This window comes from Prionailurus viverrinus, chromosome C1 (assembly GCF_022837055.1).
Source record: "Prionailurus viverrinus isolate Anna chromosome C1, UM_Priviv_1.0, whole genome shotgun sequence".
Classification (NCBI taxonomy): Eukaryota; Metazoa; Chordata; class Mammalia; order Carnivora; family Felidae; genus Prionailurus; species Prionailurus viverrinus.
Window position 1 is genome coordinate 46,442,427 of NC_062568.1, and position 20,032 is coordinate 46,462,458.

The 20,032-nt window shown below is 34.7% G+C and overlaps 1 protein-coding gene across 3 annotated transcripts in view; it reads right to left on the minus strand.

Moving 5' to 3' along the window:
* The window catches only part of DNAJC10 (DnaJ heat shock protein family (Hsp40) member C10), a 52,357-nt gene that overhangs the window by 5,920 nt on the left and 26,405 nt on the right, over positions 1-20,032 (minus strand). For all 3 annotated transcript variants that reach the window (XM_047870783.1, XM_047870784.1, XM_047870785.1), the window contains 10 exons: positions 18,102-18,191; positions 17,233-17,346; positions 14,396-14,510; positions 9,431-9,558; positions 9,013-9,129; positions 5,858-5,959; positions 4,673-4,828; positions 3,588-3,721; positions 2,456-2,509; positions 2,046-2,193 (listed from right to left, as the gene is read on the minus strand). In XM_047870783.1, the coding sequence (XP_047726739.1) occupies positions 2,046-2,193; positions 2,456-2,509; positions 3,588-3,721; positions 4,673-4,828; positions 5,858-5,959; positions 9,013-9,129; positions 9,431-9,558; positions 14,396-14,510; positions 17,233-17,346; positions 18,102-18,191 (1,158 nt within the window). The remainder of the gene's footprint in view (positions 1-2,045; positions 2,194-2,455; positions 2,510-3,587; positions 3,722-4,672; positions 4,829-5,857; positions 5,960-9,012; positions 9,130-9,430; positions 9,559-14,395; positions 14,511-17,232; positions 17,347-18,101; positions 18,192-20,032) is intronic.

Below are 20,032 nucleotides of genomic sequence, written 5' to 3' on the forward strand. Positions count from 1 at the left end.
CAGAGAAATTTACAAAATGTTTATCTTTAACATTAGTTGACTTGTATCTTCAATTGCTTATAAAGGAACACCATATTGTTTCTGGTGCTCTCATATCGTTCTCTGGCCTTGCTGGCCTGTGTAGAGTTCCATCCAAAGTGCTCTTTCTAAAATGTAAAATGGATCCTACCATATCCAATAGTTTTCCCCTAGTGCTTATACAGAACTTATTCTGAACAATATGAAATCACAAAGAAAGAGGACCAAACCTTCTCCTCCTCAATTATTTACTAAGCCTGAGTTTTTGCCATTCCCCTTCTGTCTTTACACTCTGGTAGTCTGGACCAACAGTGAAGTTGACCGAACATGCACCACTCTCTTGCATCCCTGCATCTCTGCAAATACTGTCCTCTCTGCTCGGAGGACTCTCTAGCCAAACTCCTGGTCATGTTGTAATTCTCATCTCAAATCCCAAGTTTTCGGTGGAGCCTTTTGTCTTTTCCTGGCAAGACTCTTTCTTCCTCCCATGTCCTTCTCCCCTCTCATTTCACTAGAGCAATGATTCTGCTGTATTAAATGTATTTATTTGCATGTTATCTTCCCACTAGAATAAAACCTCAGACATGTAACTTTTGTCTTTCAATTTCTATAGCTCTAGTACTTACCGTAATGCTTCTCACCTAGTGCTTAGGATTTGTTGAATGATCTTTTTCATATTTAATAACTTTCTGGCATATCTAAGATATAGGTGTGTTATAAAATATATAACTAAGCTAAGTTTTTCAGTATACAAGGGAATGAAAACATTTTGTTAGAATTACTGGAGAAAAAGGAAGCACAAGAGGAAAAGAAGATCAAGTAAGCAGGAAAGATGAAGAACTTATTTGAAGGATGGTCCAATAACAAATAATCTTTCATGACACCTAGGAGCTTTGAAGTCCCTTTGCTAAAAAATCCTGATGGGTTAGGATTGTCAGCTTTTGCTTTAGACTGGTGAAACTGGAGCTTTCTCATTCTAAGTGAGTGTTTTGTAGCCCAGGCAAAGCTCCCTGAAGCAAGAATGCTAACAATCTGGATTAGGTCATTAACAGGATGATGGGGACAGAAACAAGAAAAAATTAGACTGTATTCTGTTTATGCATTCAGTTAAATTTTATAAGCATTTCCTGAGTTAGACTCAGATAAGACCTGTACCTTGCCCTCAAGAAGCTCCAGTCTTATGGAGGAGATAGATATCTAAATATTTATTCACTGTGTAAGCACACCAAATGGAGTACAAGACATCAAAGTGACACTGAGAAGGACAGAGAATACAGAAGTGCCAATGTAGCTGGATTTTGTAGGATAAGGAGAGAAAGATTCAGATGACTAATAACGAAAAGGCATTTTAGAGAGAGGGAACAGTATCTGCTCAGCAAACCTGGAGTATTTTGCTGTGTCTGAACTGTGAGGTGTGGGGTGGTGACAGAGATAAAGCTGAAGAGGTAGGAAGGGTCCCACCAGAGACCTGCAATCAAGGTCGTAAGTCAAGAAACTTGGCTAACAGGAAGCCAGAGAAGGCAGTATTTTAGAAAGATCAGCAGGGCAGAACTGAATAAGGCAGACTGGCAATGTGAGACTCATTAAAAGGCACACAGGAGAAGTCTGGAAGAGATGAAGAGGGCTTGAAGAGAAAGGCTAGCAGAGGACATGACGAGGAGATGACAGATTTGAAAGGCACTTAAGAGGCAGGACAGGATCTAGTGATGGGCTGGTGGGCAGCAGAGTAATGGTGGAGGAAGGAAATAGGGAATAAGCAAGAGAAATGAGTTGTCTCTAATGGTTAGATGATGTCATCCATCAAGATAGAGATGTTAGCCAAAAGTATTAATAAAGAAGGAAGAAATCTACCACAAAGATGATACTCATAGAAATGAAATGGGATTTTTAAAAAATTCACAGGAAACTTCTTAGAAAAAAAGAATCATATATACCTTTACCTAATTATTTTATCTAATTTTTAAATAATCTAATTTTTAAAACATGCATGTAACTACAACTTACTTAAATAGATAGACAAGACTTACCCTAGCCAAAAGCTCAAACTCTGGAGCAAAATTTTGGCAAGGTCCACACCAAGGAGCATAGAAATCAACCACCCAGTGATTTTTCCCTTGTATAACTTTTTCATTGAAAGTCTGAGGCGTTAGATCTATGGATGCTTGAGGTAAAAATCTGTGGCAAGGGATCAAAATTACTTTTCATTATATGAAACCAAGGAAAACATCTAAAATATAGCAAAAGTTTCTAAGTTAAAACTGACTTCAAAGAATGACTATAAAGCACAACCCTATCTTGGTAAATTATAATTCTTTACTAAGTAGTTTAAAATGTGAGAACCTTAAAAAACTTATAGTAAATTTAACTGCAGACGTAAGACGAAGGTAAATAGCACTGAATCTATTTTATGCAATGATGCATATTTTTAATTACTCACCCTAGACCCCAAATCCTCAGGGAATAAGCATCTCTATTCCAACCATTGTAACTACTGAAAGAAGAGCAAATATGAAAGTTGTAAATACTATTTTCTATTATTGGATATGTTCAGAAAACAATCTCATTGCAGCAGTTTAAAAGTTTGACTGACTACTTAGCATCTCTCTTCTCAGTTACACCTAGCTACAAACGCTGCTTACATGGCTTCTCAAATACATTTTTCTCTAGTCTTGATGTTTTTTTGTGCTCCAGGTAGTCCTAAATGTTTAGCTGCCTGCTGGACATCTCCTATAGGAGCACGGGAATGGTGAAACTCAAAATGTCTGAGACTTCAGTTTCTGAACATTTACTCTGGTTATTATGTCTATCAAATTCCTATGTACTTTTTAAGACCCATGTCAAAAGCCACCTCATAAATGCAGCCTTTCGTGATTTCCTCTCATAGTTGTGATCCTTTCCTTCTTTGAAATTCATGGTCTGTTTTTACTTTTCAAAGAATATTCCTTATATTCTGCCTTGCACTGGAGTTGTCTACCTCAAATACCATGTGGTGTTGTAGAAACAAGTATGGGCACTGACACAGACCTGGGCTGAAACCTCAAGCAGCAGTGTGACTTGGGAAAGTTAATGAAAGTCTGTGGATCAGTTTACTTATCTGTAATAGTAGGAAAGGGTAGTAATTCTTATTTCTCAGGGTATATGTGAGGACCAGTGGAAATAATGTGAGCAAAGGATCAAGTACAGTACCTGAAACCAAACACTGACTTAATAAATGTTAGTGCTTCCTCTCTTTATCTTCCTCTATACTGGAGTGCCAGCTTCATGAACATTGGGATTGTTCAATTCTTTTTTTTTTCATCTTCTGAGGTTCTCCTTAGCACACTATCTTAAAACATGGTGGACTCCCCAAAAATGTTTGTTGGGTTAATTTTATTTAGTTAAGATAAACAAATAAATAAGCTTTAAAAAAAAAAGTTATTTATCTCTACACCCAACATGGGGCTTGAAGTCATGACCCCAAGATCAAGAGTTACATGCTCTTCTGGCGAAGCCTCTAAGATAACTTTTAAATTTTAACTGTCTAAATAAGTGGTTATAATAAATGTCTTTAAATTTTAGGCAACACTTACTGATACTGAAAAGCTTTATTTGATTTTTGGGGAAAAAATCTTATCTCAGGGTATCTCCGAACATTTTCTTGGGCACAAAAAGAATGATACTGTTGGCAGTCTATACTGCCTACATTGATCAGTCCAGTTAATGTCTATAAAAGAGAAAAAGGAGAGATAAAATAGATCAAAGTGATTACAATAAAACTACCTCCATAACTATGTTTACAATAGAAAAATCATCATTTTGTGATGGTTCTTATATTATTTACCAGTGATTTTCACCAAATAAAAATGGGTAAGGGCTTAAAACATAACAGAATATATATAGTAATGAACTGAAAATGTAATGTTGCAGTTAAGACCTTACTACAATTACTGCAGATTAAATAACAGATTTCGTACATGTACCTTATGGGGGGAAATGAAGTATTTCTAAAACTTAAGTGTTAGAAACCAGGAACTAATGAAGACCTCTGCAATGGTATTTCAAAGAGTTATTTTTCAAATAGACATGCATTGCAGCACACTGACTCATGCCTGAATTTAAAAATTTTACTGAGAAGAGCACAAAATTGTATTATCTTAAATGTTAAATACTAGAAATCACTTTTAACTCTTCCGTTTGTTCATTTTTTCTTAGAAATATAAAAGTTGATTTCATTTTCCATTCTCATATTGAAATAACTTTTCCCCAATCTTTCATGATTTATAACACTATGTCTATTTGTAGGAAATCTTAAAATTCCAAATGTTTTACTGATCAAAGCTATTTTTTAAGTCCCACAATATTGTGAAGAAACTGTATTGTTAAGCTCTAAAAATAAAGGAGTAGAAAAATTTTAATAGAAAATAAAGGGATCTTTGGGTTGACTTTGGCAGAAATTTGGTCAGATACATACCAAACAAGTGACACAGGAAAAAGTAAGGGTAGATTATTCTATACCATTCACCTATCAGACAGAAACAGAGTTGAAATCTAAGTGGTGTAATTAAAGCTATTGGGAGTGATAATCTAGAGGTGAGTTCATCTCCGTTTTAAAACAATTCTGTTAAATACACATTAATGCTAAATGTTAAGATTTAAATAAACTACTGTACTATACCCGGGCCATTCTTTTCCACTCTGGCATTAGAACTTGACATGGATGACACCATGGAGAGTAGAAATCAACCATCCAGACTTCATCATGTTTTCTTTGTTTAACTAGTTCACTGAAAGTGGTGGGTGTCAGGGAGATCACTGAAGGATTCATAAGATCCTAAAGAGAATTTAACTTTCATTATAACTGATATAAAAAGGTACTGATACATTCTTGGCAAACTGTTATCACTTAGAAAAGTTCCTGGTTTATTTTTGTTTGTTTTTAATTTTAGAGAGAGCACAAGTGGGGGAGAGGGGCAGAGGGAGAGCCAGAATCCTAAGAAGTCTCTATGCTCAGCGTGGAGACCAACACGGGGCCCGATCCCACAACCCTGGGATCATGACCTGAGCTGAGATCAAGAGTCGGATGCTCAACCAACCGAGACACACAGAAGCCCCCCAAAATTCCTGTTTCTGAAGAATCAAAATATACTTATTTATATTTAAAATACAATCTAAAGTGAATTATTTTAAAAAGGACAAATGATTCCTAATTAATTTAGACTTTGCCCATTAATCTTCTGAAATCAAGGTATATTTTCTTACTATTATGTATCATTAAAATCATCTTAGGTAGGGAAAAGAGGCAACTGTATTTAAGGTGACAGGAGATGGGACAAAAAGCTTAGAGGTGCCTAGATGTCTACAAAGGCCATATAGTTCTATTCTAGAACCAATGAGTGGTTTGGAAATAACCCTCTAATTATTACTGAAAAGCCTACTATTCTATTTTCCTGACAGTCTGAATGGAGATACTGCACAACTTCCCTAACAGCTCACTTGCTCCAAATACTGTTTTAACAAAGCTTTAGTCTACAATGATGGGGTAATATTAACAAAAGTGTTAGCTTCACTGGGGAAATAGTAATAAATAATACAGCACAAAATGAAAAACTATTTAAAAAAAATTTAGGGGCCCCTGGGTGGCTCAGTTGGTTAAATGTCCAACTCTTGATCTTGGCCCAGGTCATGACCTCACGGTTCAAGAGATCAAGCCCTGCATCAGGCTCTGCCATGACAGCATGGGGCCTGCTTGGGATTCTTTCTCTTCTTCTCTGCCCCTCCCTCACTTGCTCGCTGTTTCAAAATAATGATTTAAATTACCTCTACAATTGACAATACTATAAATTAAATTAATTTAAAATACCTCTATGAATTCCAAGATCTGTTCAGCAGAGTGATGTCCTTCATATTCATGAACGTTGGACTGGTTGAATACCACTGTTGTTGGATAAGCCTGAATGTTATACTGTTAGGAATGAGAATACAAATGAAAGATTTTATGCATTTTACCTATTGGTTTCAAATTCATAACCAGCTTGCTTTTAAGTAACAACATTTAAAAAGTCCATTGCTAAATTGCTGGGTTATTGCAAAATTTTAGCCTGGCCAAATTTGGCAAAGAAAACGGATTTACAGTTGCACTGATAAATTACCCTTTTTATAGCTACTCCATTAGCCACAGAATCCACGGGCAATGAAACACTGAAAAGTGAGCGAGGCTAATTATGAGTGTGGGCCCTTTTGACTCCTGAACCAAGAGGATAAGGCTGTAAAGAGCAGGCTAATCTCTGGCTTGAGTCTTTTTGAAACCATAATACTCCAATTTGTCTAGAAGAAAATAAAGGAAGCAAAGGAGCAAGGATAATAATGTGTATACAACCATATTTTAAGGAATTGTGACTCATTTCCTAAGAATATGGTCATCTTTTATTCATCATTCAAGGTAGTTTTTATAGTACAAAATACTGTAAGTTCCTCCTCAGAGTAACATCAACACTGGCCCAGGAAGCATTTCTTCGAAGTTTTAACTTTTCTAAAAGTTAACAAGGCTATCTTGTGAATTTACTATAGCTAAACTTTGCATCCTTAAAGTTGATAAGCACTCAGTAGAAAATTGGAATTTTCTGAAATTGACTAGGATTCAAAAATAATTTTAGGAAAAACAATGGATTTATCAAAATTTGTAAAATGAGTGTAAATTCAAATAACTCAGATATAATTGTTGTTTTGTTAATCTACTTAGTGATTGATTAGCATGTGTTGGGAATCTTTTTAACACTTAAACATGTAGTTTCTAGTCTATTCTCCACAACAACTAATTACTCATTAGTGAGTAATGACCCCTGGCCTCTACTGCAGGTGAATTTGACACCACAGTTTTAAATCCTTACATTTTACTCAATTATCTAAAGAATATTTAATAGTTTAGATAAAAAGAAAAACTAGAAGAATTCAAATTAAGATAATTATTGTTTATCACATTAAGTTTGTATCTTGCTTAGCATCTTTTCAAAGTCACATATAAGACATTCAAAACCAAAGGCCTTATTGTTTAAACATAGTTCAGTTAAATTTCAAACAGAATGAAGAGAGAAATCATCTAACAAATACCCACACATCCCCTTCCCTATATTTAAGGAAGATTAACTTCTTTATCACACTGGTATTACTAGAAGGTCTTTTTTCTTGATCCTATTTGCTTTCCTTCATGAAAGTAGGAGCAATCGATGTCCTCAAATAAGTATATGTCCATTCTACTGATGTTTTTTCCTCCTTTGCGATATGTTTATGTATCCTTGGGCAGTATAGTAAAATGTTTGAGCACTTAAAAATTTTCTGTAATTCTGTCATACTCTGTAAGCTATTATGCACTTGTTTTTGTCACCTTACATTGTATTTTTGAGACTTACCCATGCTGGTAAAGATAGACCTAGTTTAAATGCTCTATGATATTACATTGTGTGACTGGATAACTTATCAACATACTTGTAATGTCAGATTTCTAAATTTTTGTATATTTGATGGATTGCTGTAATTTGTACTTTCCTGATGACTACTGAAATGCAACATTTTTCATGCTGGAATTCTTTTTCTAAAAAAAAAGTCTAGAAACTTTCTTGTCTATTTAAAAAAATTGATTTGTAGCCTTGAAATATTCTGGCACTAATGCTTTATCAGTTACATGTACTACAAATAGTCTGTTGTCTTAACTTCATAGTGTCTTTTTCTTTGGTAATAGTTTTAACATTTAATATAGTTAAAATCATTCACATTAATTTTTACCTTGTGTGTGTGGACTGAGAGATTACTCCTCACACAGATGCCATAAAGATTTCACCCTACATTAACTTCTACTGTTTTTAAAACCTATTGTTTTCTTTTCCCTTCCCCCCTTTTCTCTTCTTCTATCTTTTTAAAAAAGTTTCCTCTTATAAAATATTTAAAATACACACAAAATCAGAGCAGTAAGTTCTCAAGTACTCTTGTAGCTACAATCATCTGCTCACCACACTTATTTCATCTATTCTCCCTTCCAACTCTACCCCTACACCAAGATTATTCTAAAGCAAATTCCAGATGATTTATCATCATTTCATCCATATTTCAGTCTATTTAAAATATAAGGACTTTCCCTGAAATGCAACTACCCTGTCATTTTAATATCTAAAAATGAACAATTCCTGATAATTATCAGATACCCTGTCAGTGTTCAAATTTCCCCAATTATTGCTTGCTCATTTTTTTGCACTTGGTTTGAGCAGCATCCAAACAAGAAGACCTAAACACTTCATTTGAAGGATATGTCTTTTGAGTCTCTTTAATCTCTTCTGCTTTTCAATGTCATCTGTCCAATAAATTAGGTGTTTGTCCTGTAAAATCCTCTACGTGCTGGGACTTGAAGAGTTCATGCCCATGGTGTCACTTAACATGTTCCTCTATCATTAGATTTCCTTAACACTGATGTCACAGCTTGATTTGATTTAGGTTTCATATACTTGTTCCAAGTATGTTTTCTAAGTGGTATTATATACTTTCATCATGAGGTATATAATTTCTAGTTATTCTTGGAATGAAGAATGAATATTAATTAACCTAAGAACATATTTTTATGTATACAAAAGTTTCAAAAAGCTTGTTCATTTTTAAAATTTCTAGCTACTAACTACACTTAGAAGAGAATTATGAAGAAAACCTAGAATAAAACTATAGACTGCCAAAAGTGATATTACATCAAAAATTATAAAGATTTTAAATACTTGAATGACCATGTATTTTATCAAATAAACAATATTTTCCCAAGTTTGATAAATAAGACCATGTCTACATTCACTCAATTATGTTGTCTACTCATGTTTTAATCCAATCATAATTTTATATCATTTTATTGAAATTATTTGTTCAAATAATGTTACTCTTCTAAATGTAGATATACATTTGAAAGAGAGCTTTTGTCAGTCTAACTTAAAAACTATTTTATAAAAATGTTGATTAGAATAACTATTTAATACGTAGCCTTACCATGTTACAGAGTCCCTCGTGAACCGTACAATCTAGTGTACCAAACTTGAGCTGACCATAAAGATGCTTTGATGCTTTTCGTAACTCTGGCAACAAAGCTCGACATGGTGGACACCACTACGGAAGAAAAAAATATTCATAAGCGCTGAGCTAAATGAAACAAAAAGCCACATTTCTGCAACAATCAATATATGCTAGATAAATCATACTTAGTGGTAAATCATGTGTGTGTATGTGTGTGTGTGTGCATTTTATCCCTAGAGGGGCAAGTACAACCCTGCTCTCATAGAAGCAATATGTGATAGTGGCCAAAATTGAGTAACACAATTCTAGTGTTCAAGATTATATAGCAATTGTCTTTTTGCTGTGACAAGAGAAAATTTGAAACACTGACATTTGACAGATAAAAATAACTTACTGGTGCAAAAAAATCAACAAGCCATGGTTCCTTGTCATTGGCAGGAAAATTTTGAGGTCCAAGTGTGGTAACATGAGAATTAACACTTTCTTTGGCAAAGGCAAGTATATCATATAGAATCTTCTTTCCTTTGAAAGCGAATAAGAGAAAAATTAAAATTCACGTACTGCCTTTCTATCCATAGAAACATTTCAAAGTTTTTAGACTTAAAATATTAAAGAAAGGAAGATAAACTTATTGACCAAATTGATTTTGGTGAGGTTTCATCCTCAAAAGCAGAGTAATCACTTCATTGCAATATTTGTTGTGTTCTTTAAAAAAAAAATTTTTTTTTAATGTTTATATATTTTTGAGAGAGAGAGAGACAGAACGCAAGTGGGGGAGAGGCAGAGAAAGAGGGAGACCCAATCCGAAGCAGGGTCTGAGCTATCAGCACAGAGCCCAACGTGAGGCTTGAACTCACAAACTGTGAGATCATGACCTGAGCTGAAGCAGATGCTTAACTGACTAGGCCACCCAGGTGCCCCTATCTGTGTTCTTTATGCTTACCCGAGCTATTACTGTTGCCTAATTACTAAACCTGTTTCTTCCAACTCAACCTCCCTTATGAATTCAAAACCTGTATTACCAACTGCCCAGTGAAGATATTTACGTGGATGTCATGTAAACATTTAAAATATATTAAAATCGGAGTTATTCCCCCCAAACTTGCTCCTTTTCTCACCTTCCCTATGTTGGCATTGGCATAATCATCCACCAGGTGCCTAAGATTTCCCAGAGTGATACTCGCCTTCTTTCTTTGTTGGTGTTCCATGGACCAAGACCAATTAGACTAGTGCCTAAATTCCGTCTTGCCTATTACAATAACGAAGCTGGTCTTTGTGTACTATCTTTCGTAACTAATCCATTTTTTCATTGCTACCACAGTTAATTTACAAAAACATTTGTCTGATTAAACTGTTCCTTGCTAAAAGGACTTTGATGATTTACTATTGCCTAAAGAATATACTCTTTGGTTTGACAAATAATGATTTTCTCAATTAGCACTTGGTCCATTTTCCCATGTGCCCTTTGACTTATTCACTTAATAGGCAATATTAAGTCAAATACCGATTATGTGTCATCCTTGTTTTAAATGTCATAGGGCATGCAAGAATAAAGATACAATCCTCAGAGAATTCACAGCACAGAAGAAATATTTTCACAATTATTTAAATACAATTATAAATGATACCACATTCTCCTGCTTTTTTCTTACTCTGTAGCTGCAGCTTCTTGATCTGGTTTACACATTCCTCTATCTTTGATCATCCTTAGGGCCCTGATCTTCTCTCTACTCACTCTTCCACAAGCTCATTCTCACTGAAGGCTTCAACTATCGTTGATATGATTATTTACATCTACCTTTTTCAGCCCAAATTCCTCTCCTGAGGCCTAGGCCTACATTCAGCTACAGATTGGGGATGTCTACTCCCTATCAACTCCTCCCCTCAGTGTTCTCTTCTTCACTCAATGGTACAGTCACTCAATGCCAAGTGAATGTCAGAAACTTGGGCTTCTTTCTCTTACTTCCCCACATCTAAACAATTGTCAAGTTATACTGACTTTATATATAAATACTGACTTTGTATTTAAAGGTTGGTCCAAGTCCCTTCAACCACATTACCATTATTTAGATAAGGCAGCCGTCTTCTCTTAGATGAATGACTGTATCAGGTTTCTATCTGCCTTCCCTTCCTCTAATTGTGCTTCTATCCATTCTAGGTGGCCAGTTGCTTTCCTAAAATGTAACACTAGTTAAATCATATGTCTGCATAAATCTGAGAGCATTTGCTTTGCCCTCAGGATAAAGTCCAAATTCCTTTACCTGACAGATGATACACAGAATTTGGAACTCTGAGGCCTTCTCCAGCCTCAAGTCTCAATCCTTTCAAACACTCAAAATTCCATCTTGAAATCCTCCTTTCTAAGAATGGATGAGGCTCTCTCTTATCTCAGAGTCTAAGAGAACTTGTGCTGGTTCCTGTGCTTGGAACATGCTTGCTACTCTTCATTTGGTCAACCATTACTTACACTTTAGATCTTGACAAAGAGATTGCTTTCTCTTACCTCAGAAGATTGTTCCTCCTAAGTGTAACCCATACTTAGCTCTGGTGGTAGCCAGTCTCCAAGGCAGTCCTCAGTGACTATTACCTCATGAACTCACACCATTGTTGTAACAGGGTACAACAAATGGTGGATATGATGGTGTGTCCTGTCTGACATTAGATTACATAATAGATATTGCTGTTACATCTGTGTATCTCTCTCTGATCATTATTCTGGGAGAAGCCAGCTGTCATTCTGTGAGCAGCCCTACAGAGAGATCCAAGTGATAAGGAACTGAGGCTTTTGGTTGACAGCCAGCAAGGAACTAAGTCTTGAAGCCAGCTGTGCCAGGAGCTAACCGTCCCCCGATAAGTATGACCACAGCAGCTACGGCTGGGTCTCTCACCTAGTCCACCAGCATACCCGCAGCACATGTGGCTCAGCCCAACAGAAGGGCACACACAGCCACACAGGGGACACCCCCCTTGAATACCTGGCTCTGGTGGCCAGGAGGGATTGGGCTTCTGGGCCCAACAAGACACTCTCTACAGAAGGCCACTCCTTCTAGACCAGATGTAACTGATCTACCTAAAACACAAAAACAAACATGAAGAATCAGGCCAAATGAGGAGACAGACAGAGATAAAGTAGTCATACAAATATTTAGTAGTTTAGTGGAAGAAAAATCTGAAAAATGCCCATAGTTGAGATGCTACATTTGGCACACTAGAAACGAAAACTATAGGTGTTGTTTACTTTTATTCACAAGACCCTTAAAGTCTGCACTAACCTGATATGTCACCAGCATTCTTGCTCAAACACTAAAACAGCAGAAGAAAGTGAATTATTTTATTTTTTTAATGTTTATTTTTGAGAGATAGAGCACATGTGCGTGTGCGAGAGAGAGCATGAGTGGGGAAGGAGCAGAGAGAGAGATAGAGACAGAATCTGAAGCAGGCTCCAGGCTCTGAGCTGTCAGCACAGTGTCCGACACAGAGCTTGAACCCACAAGCTGTCAGATCATGGCCTGAGCTGAAGTCGGAAGCTTACCCGACTGAGACACCCAGGCACCCAAAAGTGAATAATTTTAAGAAGAAGAGTAAAGAGAATAAAGCAACTAAATATAATTCAAAATATCTTTCTCCAAAAGAAACCTATTTACTAATAAAAGCAAAGTTATTTATAGTGAGTACGTTTATACAAAGCAAGGTAAAAAGAACCACAAAAGACCCCAAAGAGCCAAAGCAATCTTGAGAAAGAAGAACAAAGCTAGAGGTATCATGGTCCCTCATTTCAAGATACACTACAAAGCTGCAGTAAGCAAAGCAGTATGATACTGGCACAAAAACAGACACTTAGTTCAAAGAAACAGAATAGAGAGCCCAGAAATAAACCCATGCTTGTATAGTCAATCTCTGACAAAGGAGGTAAGAATATACAATGGAGAAAAGACAAGTTTCCTCAGTAAGTGGTGCTGGGAAAACTGGACAGCTACATGCAAAAGAATAAAACTCAACCACTCTTACACCATACACAAAAATAAGTTCAAAATGGATCAAAGACCTAAATGGGAAACCGGAAACCATGGAAGTCCTAGAAGGAAACATAAGTGGTAATCTCCAACATTACCTTAGCAACAATTTTTCTAGACCTGTCTACTATGCAAGAAAAACAAAAGCAAAAACTATTAGGACTACACCAAAATAAAAAGCTTTTGCACAGTGAAGGAATAAAAAGAAAACAAAACAAAACAAAACAAAAAAAAAACCAAGCTACTGAATGGGAGAAGATATTTTCAAATAACGTACTTAATAAAGGGTTAATATCCAGAATACATAAAGAACTCCTACAACTCTACACACACACACACACACACACACACACACACACACACACAATCCAACTAAAAATGGGCAGAGGACCTGAAGAGACATTTTTCCAAAGAAGACACATACATAAATGGACAACAAACCAATGAAATGATGCTCAACATCATTAATCATCAGAGAAAGCAAATCCAAACCATGATGAGATATCACCTTACACCTGTCAGAACAACTAATACCAAAAAGCAAGAAACAGAGTTGGCAAGGATGTGGAGAAAAAAGAACTGGTAGGCAAACAGTATAGAGGTGGAAAACAGTATAGAGGTTCCTCAAAAAATTAGAAATAAAAATGCCATACAATCCAGTAATTCTACTGTTATTTACCCCGAGAAAACAAAAACACTAATTTGAAAAGATATATGCACCCCATGCTCATTGCAGCATTATTTACAATAGCCAAGATATGGAAGCAACACAAGTGTACATCAATAGATGGGTAAGAGGATGTGTAGATACATACAGACAACACACACACAAATGGAATATGATTACTCATCGATGAAAAAGAAGGAGATCTTGCCATTTGTGACAACACAGATGAACCTAAAATGAATGATGCTAAGTGAAATAAGTTTGAGAAGACAAATACCATATGATTTTACTTTTGTGGAATCTAAAAAACAAAACAAAGTAGAAACAGACTCATAGACACAAAGAACTGGTGATTACCAGAGGGGAGATAATTGGAGGGATGGGTGAATTGGAGTGGGGGCTAGACTTCCAGCTCTGGAATTAAGTAAGTCATGGAGTACAGAGCAGGGAATATAGTCAAAGGTATTATTAATACCACCATACAGTGACAGATGAGAACTACACTTGTGGTGAGCACAGCATAACGTACATAGTTGTGGAATCACTGTTGTATACCGGAAAGTAATGCAATACTGTGTGTCAACTACATTTCAATTAAAAAATAATTAAAGAGGTAGAAAGTACAAATAAAAAATTATTTGAAAATACATATACATTTTTATCATTTTTCCCTTCTTACCATGATGAATTTCATATTCTTTGGTTCCTTGTCCTTTAAATACTGCTAGACTTGGCTGAAACACATAGAGATTACTACAGATGTCTGGTGCAGAGGAACAGTCAAACTTGCCAACCTAAAGGAGAAAATTTAATTTGATGAAAACAAAATCTTATATATTCATTTTTTAAATATTCATAAAGAAATGCCATTGCTCTAACAGTTTCTAAACAGAAGTTAACTGGCCATGAAAATAAGAGATAGAAATAATTTACATTGAACACTGAAACTAAGTTTAGTGAAGGAAAAACAAAGCCTCCTAGAGAGCTCAAAAACTTGAGAGAAAATATTCTAGAAAACATGAAGTTGCTTAAGACATCCACTCTTCTAATAATGCAGAAGACACTTATATAATCTTGGAGTGGGAGAGATAGAAAACTTTTTAAGACCTCAAAAGCAGAAATAAGAAAAAGGTTGACAATTTCATACAGTGTGAAAGAAAATTGCATAAAGAATACTAACAGACAAATGATAAACCATGAAAAAATATTTGCAAGATTTTAGAGGATCCACTAAGAAATAAAAAGATAAATCTCCTTTCAGAAGAAAGAAAACAGGCCAGAGACAGAGAGAAAATAGAAAAATTATGATTTGTTAATAATCACAAAAGATTTTTTCAACCTCACTAGAAAGCAAATAAATGAAAATGAGTATTATTAATATATCACTTTTGGCCTATAAGAATGGTGATTACAAAAAATGATACTATCATGATTGGCACAGGTGTGGAGAAATGGCTACTCACATGTTGCCAGTAAGAATACAAAACGATATAAACATTATGGAGGACACTGGTAATGAGGACAATTAAAAAAATCTTGATTAAGAAAATACCTCATACTGCATTTTTACAGTATGTATTTTTGACATAAAATAGAAAAAACATAAGATGGATCTGTTAAACAATTATAGTGTAATCATATAGTGAAATACTACCTAGTCTTTAGGGATGATGGTATCTATATGAAGATAAATATAGATATTTATTATCATATCTATATTCATCATCTATATCATCAAATATCTATATTTATCATCATATATATTTAAATATATTTATCATCTATTTAGCATAGATTAAATATCTAAATATATTTAACATCATATATATTTAATAATATATATTGATCACCATCCCTAAAGGCTAAATTCATATATATATATATATATATACATACATATATACATATATATATATATACACACACACACACACACACATATACATATACATATGCATAATAAGAAAAGCATAAGGGGCCTTATAAGGCATTTAAGAAAATACATGATATCGTCAAATGGAAAATTCTACAAAGGAGAATATAGTAGTTCCTCACTTATCAGTGGTTTTACTTTCTGTCGTTTCAGTTTCCATTTGTCCAACTGTAGTCCAGAACACAGGATTCTCTTCTAAAGCACTGTCAGGTCAGGAGTAACTTAACAACACACCATGGTGCTTACATTATTCACCTCACTTCATTTCATCATGTAAGCATTTTACGGTTTCATATCAATTCACGAGAGTACAGTACAGTAAGATATTTTGAGAGAGAGCCCATATGCACATAACTTTTAATTATCCATTTTATTATTATTGTTAATCTCTTACTGCACCTAATTTATGAATGAAACTTTATTATAGGTATGTATGTATAGGAAAAAACATAATATATACAGGGTTTGGTACTCTCTGTGGTTTCAGGCATCCACTCGGGATCTTAGAACATATCTCCTGCAGATAAAGGAGGGACTACTGTAATAGTGAATCCATTTTTATTTAAAAAGTTCATATATAAATTTACATGTATGTCTATCACAATGGCCATTACAATATGTATGTATGTGCACATATATCCCTATGCCCACATACTACAACATATGTAGAAAAAGTCTGAGAGGTTACACAGTAAATTTTGTAGGAGAGCCATTAATAGTAGTGAGAATATGGGTAATTTTTAAATATTTGTTTTAATTCATTTTGTTCTTTATATATCCTAATTTTTAAACTATGATTACAAATTAAAGAAATACAAATTTCACTTTATTTATTTATTTATTTTTTTAAATTTTTTTTTTTTTCAACGTTTATTTATTTTTGGGACAGAGAGAGACAGAGCATGAACGGGGGAGGGGCAGAGAGAGAGGGAGACACAGAATCGGAAACAGGCTCCAGGCTCTGAGCCATCAGCCCAGAGCCCGACGCGGGGCTCGAACTCACGGACCGCGAGATCGTGACCTGGCTGAAGTCGGACGCTTAACCGACTGCGCCACCCAGGCACCCCAGATTTCACTTTATTTTTAAAAAATGTTTATTTATTTTGAGAGAGTGCATGCGTGCATGAGAGGGGGAGGGGCAGAAAGCAAGGGAGAGGATCCTAGGCAGGCTCTGTGCTAGTGCAGAGCCTGACACGGGGCCCGAATTCCTGAACCATGAGATCACGACCTGAGCGGAAATCAAGAGTCAGATGCTTAGCCGACTGAGCCCCTCTGATGCCCCAAGAAACAAGAATTGTAAAAAGGAGAAGACATTCTTCTATAGTATGCATTTCAGAAAAATTTTCTGATACAGATATATCACATGCCAACTATCCAAGAGAAATGAAAGTTAACTGCTTTTAGATATCGCTGTTGGTTTTTAACAGAAAAACAAAACTACAAAAGAAGAACAAAAGCATTTAGGAGTTTCTTAACCTAGAATCTCAAATAAACATTTTTACGTTCCTTAAAATATAACTTTATATATTAAGTTAGTAGGAAAGCACACTAGCAGAAGGCTAGGCAGAATACATTTTCCTTACTTGAATATGTTCACTTTTAAGCAGAGTTTTTAGTTTCTTCAACTCAGGATCATTTGAATTTTCATGTTTTCCAAAATTAAAAAATAAGAGCCACCGATGATGAGCCAATCGATCCTTAGAAGTGATAAAAAGGGAGGAAAAAGTGAAAAATAATGTCAGAGTCAAGAAATTCTAAGGGTTCTAATCTTTATTTCTTTGACCTAAATTTTAGCTACCTACCCATTACTTCAAAATACTGTCTAAAATTCAGACCCATTTATGCTTATTGTGTATTTCTTTGCAATAATGCAATGTAAATCAATCCTCTATTAAAGAAGATAAAAATCACTAAGTTATAAAATCTTAAAGCAGACAACTGTACCAAAAAATGTATCTAATTTTAATGATATGTAGCTAAAAATTTGGGGGTAGGGAAGTAAACTGTTTTTAGGCTTAGCAGTTTGGTAGGGATACAACTTGGAAGGCTCTGGGATCAAGAAGTAGAAAAAAAAAGTTGATTCTACTGCAAACTGAGTATTGCTAAAGCTGCTTAACTCTCAGTGAACAATATAAATAGTTCTATAAGCAAGAACATAAAATTCCAAAACAGATCCACAGTTGCTTTGTGATAAAAAATCTTGACTTTTCTGACACTCCTGCTGAAAGACGTCATTCAGGACTGGTTAAGTTTTCCTGAACTCTACACCCACCATGAAGTTGCAACTCCAGCAATTACAGTTTAATATAGAATAACTGATATGTATATGAAATCCTTTGAAACTGCTACTTTCTGTCTAGTGATGAATGAGACAAACGCTGATTTTAAAATGTTAACATGTGAAATGCTACCAACATTTACTACCATTTATCATTATTAATAGAAATATTACCTCTAGTGTATTTGCCGAAAGTAGTTCAAAATCTGGAAGATTATGCATTATTTCCAAATATATTTCTTTAGCATCCAGTGAATGAAGGAACTAAAATAAAAGAATTATACTGTAATCTTTTTAATCAACACCCATTTATTTTAGTGTCTTTTTACAGAGAACTCTTTAAAAAAAAATCACAAAAGTTAAAAAGTTTTTAAGCTATTTATTCTAAATGTTGTATTTTTTAAAAAGTGTACCATAGTTTGCCAATCATTAAAAAGCTGTGTAACTGGGCTGTTTCTTAAAAACACTGATGTAAAATTACATTATATGGAATTTTCTGTTAATTGTGGTGCACATTCTATAATAATCTTCATGATAACGTGGAGTAACCTCTGAATTACTGGGGAAAAACTGTATCATGTTCAGATTAATTTTAACGCTCATCATGTCTTGTGGAAGGCCAATGCTTTATAAACTTTACAACTCAAGTACTACTTGAAAGATCTGAAACTCCAGTACAAACTTGTTGGAACTACCATGGTGTTCAGGGCTTAACTGTGCTCAACATGGGAGTAACCATTTGGATATAAATGACGAGTATAACATAATAGAAAATGCTTTTTTCTAAGTTTCTTTCCTTAAAGCTTGTTTTTCTTTTCTTAGATTTTTAGCATATTGTTAAAGATCTATATGAAATATTTTCTGTTACCAAAGGGCTTACAAGGCCCAAACAAAACTTTCATGCCATAGTACTACAGTTCATTGACATCAGTCACATTTATTAGGAAGGTTTTACTAAAAATACTCCTATAGCAGCCTATATAAATATGTAAGTAACTAATCCACTAGAATCTCGTTATAAACCTGTTTGTTGTAAAGTAAAACGTGGTACTTACATTTATAAAGGATATTGTCTAACCTCTGAATTTCTTCCTTCCTCCCTCCCCTCCCTCTTAAAAAAGTTCTTTATTCATTATACACAGAACATGTCTCCTATAAAATATACACATAAATCACTTTTAAAAAGTGTCATTTGGTGACCATTTTCTCAATTACAGAACACACTAAATCAGTTGGGACAATAGCTCTGTCTGCCTCAAAATAACCTAATTATAGTACCCAAAGTCCTCTTTATATCTAATGCAAAGTTACAAACTTGTTTTTGGGATTATTTCCCAATATGTGTTTGAGGACACAAAATTAATAATTTAATATAACCTACTGTATTACAGTCACTGCACAATAAATCAGTTTATTACAAACTGAATTTTTTTCATTATTGATGGAATGCAAACAAATACTGGGTACTTTTAAATGGCAGATAACCACAAAATTACCTTTGATAATGGCATTTTGGGTTTTAGAATTACATTAGGATATGAATGGTGTAAAACATTGTTATAAATAACACATCTTAAAACAATGGGGGCCATACTGTAGTGACTCACTATACTGTGTGGACATTTATCAAATTAAGTGAATTTTCTACCCAATTACCCAGTACAATTTTGTTCACAATAAGGACTCAGTAAATAAATGTTTGCTGAATATACGGGTTAGGAAAGGGGGAAAAGATGGATGTCAAGTACTATAACTGAAATTTACCTGGGAAGGAGAGTGTTTAAAGAAGATATAAACTACATATGTAATACAAGTAAATAAACTCAGAGGCCAACAAAACAAACCACCAAGCAGAAAACACTGTTGCTAGAATACATAAGGCAAGATTTGCCAATAGTGAAAACGAAACGGTATTTAAAGAGATAACCAAGAAGATGTTTATGTTAGACCATATGTTTTCTCATAGACCATATGTTTTCTCAATCAATTCACTTTGAGACAGACCACAAGACATTTTACTTTTTTAAAAACTTGAATGCTTTTAAGAGAGACAGACTATTTAATTCGTCACTCTCTGTTACTACAGTATTACAGTATTTCCAGAA